General features: G+C 36.1%; 1 protein-coding gene across 1 annotated transcript; it reads right to left on the reverse strand.

The window, feature by feature from the left end:
- Positions 1–375: 375 nt before the first annotated feature.
- LOC141814710 (CDPK-related kinase 3-like) lies at positions 376–11,050 on the reverse strand. The gene is made up of 11 exons (XM_074702652.1): positions 10,401–11,050; positions 8,891–9,021; positions 8,094–8,135; positions 7,914–8,022; positions 7,730–7,808; positions 6,994–7,290; positions 6,672–6,781; positions 4,085–4,192; positions 1,856–1,918; positions 652–819; positions 376–577 (listed from the first exon to the last, which is right to left on the reverse strand). The coding sequence occupies exons 1-11, from the start codon at positions 10,965–10,967 to the stop codon at positions 437–439; spliced, it is 1,815 nt and encodes a 604-aa protein (XP_074558753.1). The 5' UTR covers positions 10,968–11,050; the 3' UTR covers positions 376–436.
- Positions 11,051–12,343: the final 1,293 nt, after the last annotated feature.

Consider the following 12,343-nt stretch of genomic DNA (forward strand, 5'->3'; position numbering starts at 1 on the left):
GGTTGGTGCATGCCCTAAGATGGTTGCCTATCACTAGCAAGAAAAGTGTCTAAATGTCGTATTGTAGAGCATGTTCATGTAAGTTGTATCATCTAGTGCCCTACTGCTTGACTTGCCCTAATGTCCATAGGGGTGGGTGGCCATGAATCAAATCAAGGGGAAATCCAACTTGAATTGATTTGAGGGAAATCCAACTTGAATTGATTTGAGGTACCCTAAAACCTAAATATAAACCTGAATTTATATAGAAGCTATCGGTTCGTCCTATGACATAGGATTTGATGCGCCTAAGAGATTGATTGAAATCCAAATCTGGGACTGATATAACAATATTCGTTTTTGTACACCAATGCTCTACAAAAAGGGGAAGAAAAAGAAAGGTAAAAGTGAGAGTTTCTATAGGGAATGCCAAGAATGAAAACAAATTAGAACATTTCTAATGATGGTATCTTGTTCTAGAGTTACGTATCGTCACACCGTGCAAAAATTTGGTGAACCCAAGGAAGCTGAGTTTACCATCAGCGGGTCGGATCCAGTCGCACATCATAGAATAAGCTGCAGGGGTGAGGTTCATCTCCTGCAAGGTTGGATGTCAAGTTATTGATAACCAAAAAGAAAAACATTTTGTTTGTCATCAGCTTATCAATATACCTGTGCTAGTTCTTCAATAGAGATGACTCGATTGCCTTCTTCCTCGAAGTATTGGAATGCCCTAGTGGCGATTTGTTCCCATTCTTTCAAAGCCTCAAGCTGATAAGGGTTGATTGTTGCGACACAAAACTCTTCAAAGTTCATCCTTCTGTATGATAGCGGCTCCAACTGAGACGTCCATGATATTAATTCTTGAATAAGAATTATCAATTGAAGTTTGACAAACATCAATTTAGCTCCCAAGTAAAGTTTATTAATCAAACTGTCTAAACTGGAGCAAAAGAATTGAACATTAGGATAAGATTCATGTGTCTTATCCCAGCTAGTTGCAGTTCATGACTTATTCATGTTTGTGGTGGTGACTGTAGTATCAATGGGAACAAAACCAAGCTATTTCTAGCAATTGGATCAAACTGAAACCTTTCTTTTTCTAAAAAAATTGAAACCTTTTCAAGGAGAAACTCTGAGCAAAATTTAAGGTTAAGTTTAGAGGCATATTAATGCTTTACTGCCACAGATACTAAAATTCTTTCACTGAACAAAACCTGTATCTTAAGCAAGTTATCATACCAATTTAAGTCTGGATTTGAAGGTGATATAAGTTTACTCATCTAGCTACTTCATAAGGTCGTAGGCATAACAGTATTTTGTAGAAAATGATTTAGCTCACTGTCTTAACCAAGAAGAAGCAACAGGATTACTAGGACTCTGATTTCAATAGACTCGATACTCGATAAGCTTTATACTTTGCAGCCATAGCTTAGTTCATCATTTCCCACTATCAAGAGCTTCTATGATTGCAACTGTTGCTTGTCATTATGCATAAGAAAACAATATAAAGTATGAGCACATTTCCTGAACACAACATAATCAAATGGAATGGTGAATGGCTTGAAAGTTCTTATTTCCTAAACCTTAGTATCCATTTCTGTTTTCTCCAACTACTCAATAGAGCAAATAATAATACTAGTATCCATATTTCAACCTCAGTTGATGTAAGTGTTCGTCTTTGCACATATGGCTTACAAGTATGTTAACTGATGCAGTAGATGCTTTATAATTTAAACAAAAATAAAAGGGTAAAACAGAACCAATTTTTGCAACTGTAAATATCCATTTCACACAATAGATTCAAGACAGGCTAAAGCACTTTAAACAGAAAAATATTCACATTGCAAGAACATCTCTAAAACAAATGGCTTACTGCATTTAATATATCAGGAACCCTGGATGCCTTCATAGCATCAGTAGCATTCTGCCAGAGAGCCTGCAAGAATTAATGAAAAAGTTGGAAAAAAGAAAATCAATATGCATGGTCTCAATAAAACCGGAGGCAAACACAGACATCAGAAAGGAGTTCATATCATGTTGGGAACAAGTGCTATTATGTGAACATAATGCATTATCGCTAGACTCATTTAGATTACCTTAAAGAGAGTAATTACATTGAATTCTTTTGGATGACCTTAAACCTGTTGAAGTGTTGATCTAACCAAAATCTTGCAAATTTAAATTTACAGTGTTGTAAGAGATGGAGATGCATTCAGAATTAACAATAGGATTTATGCGCTAGACACTTTTAAGAAGATCTCTTACGGACAGAAATTTCCAGCAATTTGATACAGCACAGTTCTCAAAATTCTATCACTAGGATACAATACCCATCTGTAAAATTGCCTAAGTCTGCACTAGCTGACAACTCTTAAAAACTCTCAGAACTAGAAACTTAGAGCATGGAATTTTTTTTTATACATTTGGGTTGTAGCTCTCAGTCTTTGTATAGACTGCAAGAAGAAGAAACATATGGTTTCTGATATCTCTTGGCTGTGGGTCTCATAGTCTTTTTATAGACCATGCAACATTGGCTTCGAAATGTTGTGTATGTGCAAGAGCACCCCATCCAAAGGGTTTTAGCAATTTGCAGGCATCCCTTGGATTGAGCGATCCAATTGAAATTCACAAAAAGGAAGAGATGGACTCGATTTATATGATTGGGTCTGGTCAGCCAACTCGTCAGTAAATCAACATCTCGAATCAGCAGGGCATTGGTGTGGTGACATGGATTGTGCCCCTTTAAGTTCTCAACATACCCATTCATGTTTCGGATGGTAGACATACCCTTTCTGCTACAATTGTTACTGACTTAATATCATTGATCATCAAATCACCTCTACAAATATTGATACACTCTTTTGAGTTGGCTTATTCATTCGAATAAGAGGTTTTAAGGTCAAGGCAAGGGTGAACCCTTTCTCTTTACCCAGGTGTTTATGATTTATCAACAACATTCTACCGTAGTATAACAATCTTTGACTCAAAATAAAAACATTCTAAATTTTAAGTTCTGGCAAACTTTCAAAACCTTGGAACTCCTTAAAAAGGAGAGGGAGAAAAAGAACACAAAAAAGGAAATGACAACTTAAAAATTTGATTTAAGCTAAAGATGGAGCTCTTTTTAAAGGGATGAAAGGTTTCTTTTTAATGGGTGAAAAGACATTTTTTTCAATTAGGTGTGTCCTTTGACTTTCCTCAAATTTGCATAAATTCAATTAATTAAATTAAATAGAATATGCAATATTCGGTCGACTTGCTTATCAACCAAACGAACAATCCCCATTTGCTTTTTCTAATTTGAGTGTTGCATCTTTGTTATTTTTCAAAATGGTTGAAACTTATCATAGAATCTCATGTGTGAACATCAAGACGTGTCGATTGCATATCGCGGTTCCAAGACACATGCAAACTTTGAGAAACAACATTCATGAGGTTTCATGTTGCAACTTGCATGCTTTGTCACTGAAGACAATGTAGGCAATGCAACTCCGTTGTGAGTGATCAAAATCTACATGAACATGAGTGTCGAATAATGCACATGATTCGAGAGTTGTATGTGGACTAGGGCAGCAACGCAATGTTGTTTTGATGTGTAATTTGAGGCACACATTTTCTATGTTGCCTTAGAGGGCATGTCGAAGCCAATTTCAAGAAAGCTTAATTAATTAATTCTTGGTGATTTCAAATTAATTAATTCTCATCCTTCCACAGCCCAATCACAAGAATTTATCATTTCACACCCCTTAATGGTCTCATGAGAATCAACACTCACATGTACTCAAGTTAGTGTTTGTCACGTTCATAGACCTCACTTGTGCACAAGCCAATGCCTCTACCTGATAAATTTTAATTTATCCAAGAAATCAATTTACGATGGTCTACTCACGAAATAGTTGTCCATGTCCCTATTCAATCAATTGGTTGCATAAACTAATTTCCAACAAAAGTACAGTCGACTTTAAGATGTGGGATTGAAAGACAAAGAAAGATGCTTCAGGTAGACTGCATTCCTAGTCAACCTAAAAGAATACTTGGCTTAATTCCCAATAAGATCTCACAAAATGGCAGAATTTTAAACAATGTGAATAGAAGAACTCACCATTCTAAAATTCTCAACAGAAATGCAGCCATCATTATTTGGTTCCAATAAATTAAATTGAGATCTTGAATAGATGAGCTCATCCTCTGTTAGAGCGCTTGACAGAGCCTGTAAGAGGAGAAATCAGTGAGGCATTTGAGTGAGATATCACTACTGAAACTGTGGTTAACAAAAAAAAAACAACACAAACTTCAATTGTGTGTTTTTTTACCGAGATCGCTTTATATAGAAGTCTTATTCTGACATTTCAGACATGGTTATGGTATAAGACTCATTTTCAGAGTTTTGGTTAACGAACTAGATAGCCCCCAAAAGGAAATATGCCCAGTACCATCAAGAAATAGCAAAATGGTCAATGAGATTGGCTTTCACAATAATAGCACTAGCAGTCTTATTTTCAAATGGCAACAAAACTTAGAAATTATCCTATATAAGATACTTAGACATCTAAGTTCGTAACCACTAAGGACATGTTGACAGCAAATTAATTAAAACTGAGTCTACATGTCTTCTCTGACTACTTGTACAGTGTATGTGATGTAATTACAGCTGGTCATGGGGCAGCCCGGTGTACGAAGCTCCCGCCATGCGGGGTGGTGGATCCATTCCACCTTACCTTGCCTTTGAAATAATGTAATTATAACAATAATTTACAGAGAGAAACTCATAATGAAATGTGGTATAAAATATACGATCAAATAAACTAATCCGATAAGACCATCAGAAGTCAGAACGATTGGTTTCTACCACAAATTATTTATGAAGCATGGAGGTAATAACTAGGCAATATGTGTTTTTGATAATTAGACTATCACAATGCTTGGATAACAGAGTTTAATAATATGTATATTTTAGATAAAGTAGATACGAAATTTAATAATATATTCTTGCATATTAATGATATAGGAGAGTGTTTGTTCAACCATCCATAAAGAATCGAAACATTTCATACTGAGGCATGTCCAACAATTTTACATATTAGATTTATACTTTTACATAAGGTTCTAGAGCTGTGCCAAAGTTTGGACTTTGGCACGAATAATATTATTTCACTACCATGTCAGTGTTCCAACATATGGTATCCTTGGCAAATTAGAAGTGGAAGGAAGTAGAAAATGGAGATAAAGAAGAGAAATAGTTATATACCTAAATTCAAATTACATGTTCCATTTAGAAATAGTATAGTTTTGAAATTGTGTTGTTGAACATAAATTATTAAAAATATCAATCATTTTTAATTAATTTTGACACACTTGTAGCATGCCAAGGGGTGTATATCATCTACAAGATTGACACAACACAGGAGGAGAGATTACCCATACCGAGCCAAGTAGTATCAAGTTTCGATAATTTATCAGAATAATAAATTTCAACCATGTCACCCGACACAGTACAACATTCCAAACCATATTTCATGTTTATAAAGTAAAGGGAGATATTATGATTAGCCTACAAAGGCATCATAAACTTATCAAATATGTGGATCATTTGATAAGAATAGAGAAATATTGACGTGATCCAACACAGAGATGAGAAATAATTGAAATGCAATGGTCATAGCACACACTAGTATTTAAGAAAAAGAAATATAAAATGCGTATAAAAATTATTAACTCATATTATCGCCAACTTATGTGTCAAAAAGTAAGTTAAGCTGTAATAAAAAATTCATCTTAAAAAAAAAAAGCAAATATAGAAATCACGATTTTAGAAAGTGGCACTGAAATGCATAGCAATCACTTAGGTGGATGGTAGGGGGACTAGATCAAGTCTGTATATTTGCACATATTGCCTGCATATGCACTTAAAAATTATTATTTCCTTCATTTGAACTGATCAATAGATTGAATCAGAATCACTTTCCTAAACTACCATATCTGTAGCTTATAGCTCAAACTGTTACCAAGTGTTTTTTAAGAGAGAAACATATTACTTATATATATCATCTATTATACATTGTTAATTAGTATTTATACTTATATATCACGGGTGTTGATAGTTTGATTTGCTCTTACATAGTTTATTAGATGTTTTGCAAATATTGCAAGTGTTTACATTACCACTATTAGCAGGAAGATTGACTGTGGGGTGTGTAACAGCATATGCTTTTAAGAACCTTAGAAAGTAGATAAAAGAGCTCTGGTGTAATTACTACCTAAAAAACTAGATCAAAAAAGGAAACAAAAAGGTTCTCTGCTTCTCAATATTCCCCCACAAATATAAGGACAACTGGGCAGCAACAAGTGAAAAAACTTGTCCTAAAGGTTAGCCTATTCATTGCTTGAACTGAATATAATTTTATCCCAATATAACCCTTCAACTTGCCAATCCTTGATCTACTCAAAAGAAACAAAAAATAACAATAAAACAATCGATCACAAATATACTATTAGTATGTAATATGAAGAATGTTATATCACTGCCGATGAAGCAAAATATTAGTAAATTCAGCATAAAATCTGGTAACACTTATGCAATGCCAGATAATTTCTCAAAAACTATGATTTGAAAGTCAGTATATAAGTGATGTAGATAGCTAACAAGCACAAGTCCAAATAATGAATGTAGACCTAAAAGAGATCCAAACCTTCATGGCAGCACGTCTGAAAGGCATGGTGCGGAGATAAGACTTGACTGACTTGTAGATTTGTATGTCCAAAGGGGTCTGATGATGCTCATCTCGCAACCAAGGGTGAGCTGCTATCAAATAAATGATTATTAGTTCTATATTAAACAGGGTTTGAGGATGTCATAGCAATATATTTCAACTCAAAAACTTCTCTCATATAGTAGTTTATATAACAACTTATAACTCCTTATAGGTAGCCAGACGTTATCGATAAAGCTAAACAAATCAGATTGCAATTACTCAGTGAGATAAACTAACCAACAGAAAATGGAACACGTACATAGAGCTTTTGCAGCAGACATTCTTTTCCTATAATCTTTATTTAGCAACCTTCTAACAAAGTCTTTGGCTTCCAGAGATATTGCAGGCCACGGTGATTCATCAAAATTAGGATCGGCTCTCAGTACAGCCCGGAAAATTCCTGATTCAGTCCGAGCCCAGAAGGGTCTACTACCACACAGTAATATATATGTTATGACACCAATGCTCCACATGTCTGCTTCTGTGCTGTATGATCTATGTAGGACTTCAGGTGCAACATAATATGCACTACCAACAATATCATTTAGTCTTTCATCTGAAAAAACACCAAAAACACCTCTATCAGGAAAGACCAACAGTAGCAAGCAAAAAAAAAAAAAAAAATCAGTGGAGCACAAGCAATATATGGTCCAAAAGATGTGGACTTATAGTGAACATAGTAGATGCACGCTAAAAGTGACTAAAAGTATTATGTAATGCTATGCTCTTTCCACATATCTCTCAAAAGAGCTGACTATTTTCCATTTGTAAAGTAACATTAGAATAGCATGCCACACAAATTCAGAAAATTACAACTGAAAGCCAAAAAAGTCAGACAGAAAAAAAATGAATCAACTATTGACCATCACTAGGACATTGGTTTAGCAAGAGTTGCGGTGCAACAATAAAAAACGGAAACATAGTTCTGGAAAACTTAAACGTGCCAACAAAGGAGAAGTATAGGTGATAGTACTAAAATTCAGCCAATAATTCACCTGGTCTGATAAAATCGGAAAGTCCAAAATCAATAATCTTCATCGGTGCATTTTCATCCTTTGTAGTAAATAGAAAATTCTGCAAAATAAAATCATGTGAGAAATCTAATAAGAACCATACTAAACAAGCTACTTCATTAGACAGCAGCATCTACAAGATCCAAAATAGGCCATGAAGCAATACCTCTGGCTTCAGATCACGGTGAACGACTCCTTGAAGATGACAAAAGGCAATTACACTTAAAATTTGTATGACAATTACTTTTGCATCTTTCTCCGTGTACTTTCCACCTCTATAACAAAAGACAACATTTGAGCAAAAACTTCATATTTCATAAAAGGATATCTAATGTCAAAAACTCACCTGGACAGGATTCTCTCCAACAATTCTCCTCCTCCACACAATCTGGCAGAAGGCAGAACAACAATGTGATTAGATTTTCATGTTGAAACAAAAATCTAGTGGTTACCCTTCCAAATCTTTCACCAAATAGATCTCTAAATATGTACACAGTCAAATAGTTCTTGGATAGTTCCAACCTTTATGTAATGTCAGAAGTATGGCATTTTCTAGAAAGTCTATTCTACTTAAACTAGAAGGGTAAGTTGGATTTTGCCACTTGCAGCACGACTCAAGTTGGGCCGTGCCATGCTTGATGCACCTAGTGGGTCCAAGTCGGAACTTGTGGTTGTGAACCATGACCAATGACCGGTGAGATTGTGTCCAACCCAAGATGCAGACCAAGTTTGGCCCAAATTTTTATTTATAAATTAATGACAGTATTATAAATAGTAATAATATTAATATTTATAATTTTATGAAAAAATCATTTTTAATATCAAATTTTATAATTTTCTGAATTTTAAAAAATCTAACTTTTTAAATTTTTTATTATCTTTTATAATTTCTTATTTAAATTATCAGGCTTGCGGGCCCAAATCAATAGGGCCATGGATCATGTGAACTTGGGCTCGTGTGGGCAACACATGCCTTCTCTACGGCGGGCCAATGGTTGGTTTTAAAAAATGAAGGCATGTGTCATTCTTAGCTTGGCATGATCTATTTAGGCCTCAGACTATTTAACATGCAGAACACCTTATAAAACCAAAATTGGAGGGAAAACCTAACTATTTTTTTTAAAAAAATGACAAAGTGCATACTCCATGATTATGTAGACATTAATTTCATCCTCATATGCTTCATAAAATTTCACCAGATTAGCATGCCCAGCTAGAGATTTCAAGATTTTCACTTCCCTACGAACATCTTCAATTGCAATTGCTGTTGTCATCTGCCAAAGAAAACTGATTAGAAACTTTTCTTCTGTCTTCAATAAATGCTTAAGAGTAGAGACTATAGACACAAGATAAAGTGGTAAAGAAGCATAAACCAATTAAAACACAATGGCAAGGTTTACATTGGCACATACAGGCCAAGCTGACATGTAAATGATACCATGCAGAACAAGATGCCATATTAACATTCAGATAATTTTCTTGATAATTCTAGAACACATATAGGCTACCCCAAACAAGGAAAGCATAAAAGCCATAACTAACAAACTTTTGGAGGAAGGATAGAGATTATAGGAATATAGGACATGACAAGTAAGAGAAAAAGGTCAAATACATACAAACCACAAGAAGACTCTAAGCTCACAACGAGAAACAAAAACATCAAACCTATAAAAGCAGAGGAGTGAGTGAGGGTGATGGAGTTATTCTACATTGCATATAGTAATGATTGTAAGATTTACAGTGTCTAAAGCTGCAATAGCAAGGATTTCGGAGTTAACAATAAACAGGATTTTGAAGCTAGAAAAAAAAATTGTCACTACTAGATGTTGCTCCTCCAACTAAATAACATCGAGCTGATTAATCACTTGCACCTGATATCTCATCTTGAAATCATACAGAGATTCCAATAGAAACCAAATTATCAAGATGGTATTGATTAGGCAATTCAATTTTATTCGTTGATTAAGTTTCAATATTGTTAGTAAATAACCATGTTTGGTCAATGATACGAACAATGCCACAAAAAGGATTTTGGTGGGTTCTAAAACGGAACATCTCATACACATCTAAATTGCATGATTTATTAGAAAATTGGTAGTTAGTTTGTGATGTACACTTCTAATAAGCCAATACTTAGCATAATTGACAATTTTATCAGATGCACTAATAGAGGAGAAAAGTAACCATGTAATGTAGCATAAGAACATACTGGATATATCTACAATGTGGAGTTAAATATTAGATTTGTGTAGATTGGGTGTTTATTGTGATATCCAAAGATTTGACCAGTTGTATACTGTTTACTACTACAAGGCAGACGGATCTATAATCGAATAGACTGCACCTTCCAAACTAATCTTGAGACAACTATACGCCGTTAAGGCTTGCCCCTACTGACGCCGAACATGGATACCCACACAACTCTACAGAGAGAGAGAGAGACAATCACAATCCTGATACAGAATTAAGTTCTTTAAAACACGATCGACAATCGAATACTCTACAAAAGCTAATTCATGTAGTCAGATTAGAAGGCGTTCGATTGAATCGCAAGATGGATCGGAAATGAACTCTTAGTGCGTTATTGGGAAATGAAATGATTAAAACAGAAAGTTATAGAGCTAAAAATCCCTTCTTTGACATACCACCGCACCTTAGCTTTAGAGATGATCTTGATAGCGACTAGCTGACCCTTGAGCTCTCCCTTCTTTGCCCTCGCCAAGCATGTATTCCCAAAATGCCCCTTGCCCACCTCCTTCCCGATCTCATACTTCGACTCTATGTTTTTCTCGTACCCGAAGCTCTTGTCCAGCTGCCGCTCCGCTTCCTCTTCTCTTCCTCCGGCTGCATCCCCGGCTCCGTCCTCCGGGATCGAAGCGTCGACGGGCTTCTTCCGGCCGAAGCGCTTTGCCAGCGACGCCTTGATGTGCTTCGCGGGCGACGGCGGGCGGCGGAAGAACCTCCGCGGCGTGGACCGCGCCGGGGACGGCGCGATCCCGGAAGCGAGAGGGCTACCGGCCGCGCTCCGGGGGTAAGGACTCGGCCAGGCGCTCGCCGACGAAGATCTAGCGGGGGTCCCCACGCTGTTGACTGGCGCCGGGGACGACGCGGCCGGGCCACCCGTCGCAGGCACCGGCGACGATAAGCGACGGACGTCGCCTCCGCCATCGCCGTCTCCGTCCACAGCGACGGCCATGTTCTTAGCAGAACACTGGCCCATGTCGTCGGTGCCAAGCGCGCTACGATTCCTATTCCTTCCTTCCTCTTCCTCCCTCTGGTCACCACTTCCGAGTTTTAAATAGCGTTGAGATCACAATTCACACAGAGAAGAAGAAAAAAAAGTAAATTTCATTAAAAAAACAATTTTTACAGTAAGATTTCAAAAACAAAAGCTTTAAATATGTGGATTGGGGCGACGAGAAGAAGATGAGAATGAGATTTTGTTCATGATTCGACGCAAAAATCCCTTTTTTATTAATTCAATACACGCTGTCAATTTTGAGAGAATTGGTAAGGAATTAATGCTTAATAATTACAGCCATGAGAGAACATGTGCCTGTTTTTTGATTTTCCGAATTAATTCACTTTCCAAAAGTGGATTATCATTGCACAAGCCAATTCACAAGTTTCTGCCTTGTAGCGTAGCGCCTATACAAATTCCCGCATAAAAACATGACTCTCTTTTTCTTTGGACCACTGTCGCCCACTTCAGGCACACAACTTTGCCCGAGTCGATCGCATCGGATCGGATCGGATCATCGAACACGGTCTCCCCCGACCGCAAAGGCTTTCGGTCGATCATGAGTCTTGAATTTTGATCATGTTGGGTGTTCAAGGTGGAAGGAGATGTGGTTCGAGCTCGAGCATTTGCTCCGCGATTAAAAAACGAATCTAATAGGAAGGAGATGAGACCAGATGGACCAAACAATTAAGTTGGCGGGAAGATGTAAATGCTACACATGAAAACAAGGGCTCAGAAAATGGTTGATGTTGAAACATGCAGAGTGATTAACAGTGGGAGCACATGTCTATTAATTGTCACTGAGATCGCTCTCTTTTTTTTATTTGCCTTTCGATCTACAAATCGATAAATTGTAGTTTTCTTGATCTGTTGTGTGTTTGGAAGAAATTCTTATAAATAATTAGATAGCAACAAGTTTATAATATTTTGACTGGGTAGTTGAAGTAGATGAACTAATAAACTATTTTGCCTAAGACGGGCCAAATTCAACTCTTCTTTCTTTTAGTTAAGCAACTTAAGTAGGGCGTTGACTTTTGAAACTAATTTGTGCATATATTTGTTCACCTTTTTTTTTCTCTTTACAGATAATTCTTAAGTAACTCATAACTTAATGTATGTTTGCTGCCTTACCCGCGTGTTCCTCGTTGCAAATAAACAATATATTTTGATGGTAGAATAAATATATCATTCGGGAATTAGTATGTGATATGGATATTTTAATTTTTATCAATATTAATAAATTATATTATAATAGTTATAATTTATAACTATCATAATATGAGAATTTATTATCTCTGGTTAATATTGATTAATATTATATTAGTAATTTTATTTTGATTAATATTAATAATATC

The sequence above is a fragment of the Curcuma longa genome, chromosome 21 (assembly GCF_044706935.1).
Source record: "Curcuma longa cultivar G26 ecotype Majalengka, Jawa Barat chromosome 21, ITB_CL_G26_1.1, whole genome shotgun sequence".
NCBI lineage: Eukaryota > Viridiplantae > Streptophyta > Magnoliopsida > Zingiberales > Zingiberaceae > Curcuma > Curcuma longa.

What these genes read in the sequence shown, in the direction of transcription:
- LOC141814710 (XM_074702652.1), bottom strand. Translation starts at nt 10,967, where the DNA reads ATGGGCCAGTGTTCTGCTAAGAACATGGCCGTCGCTGTGGACGGAGAC. An exon ending in AGATCATCTCTAAAGCTAAG is followed by an intron (nt 9,022 to 10,400) that starts GTGCGGTGGTAT and finishes TTTCTTTGGCAG; the next exon opens with ATGACAACAGCAATTGCAAT. An exon ending in TTCCTGATATATTAAATGCA is followed by an intron (nt 820 to 1,855) that starts GTAAGCCATTTG and finishes TGGACGTCTCAG; the next exon opens with TTGGAGCCGCTATCATACAG.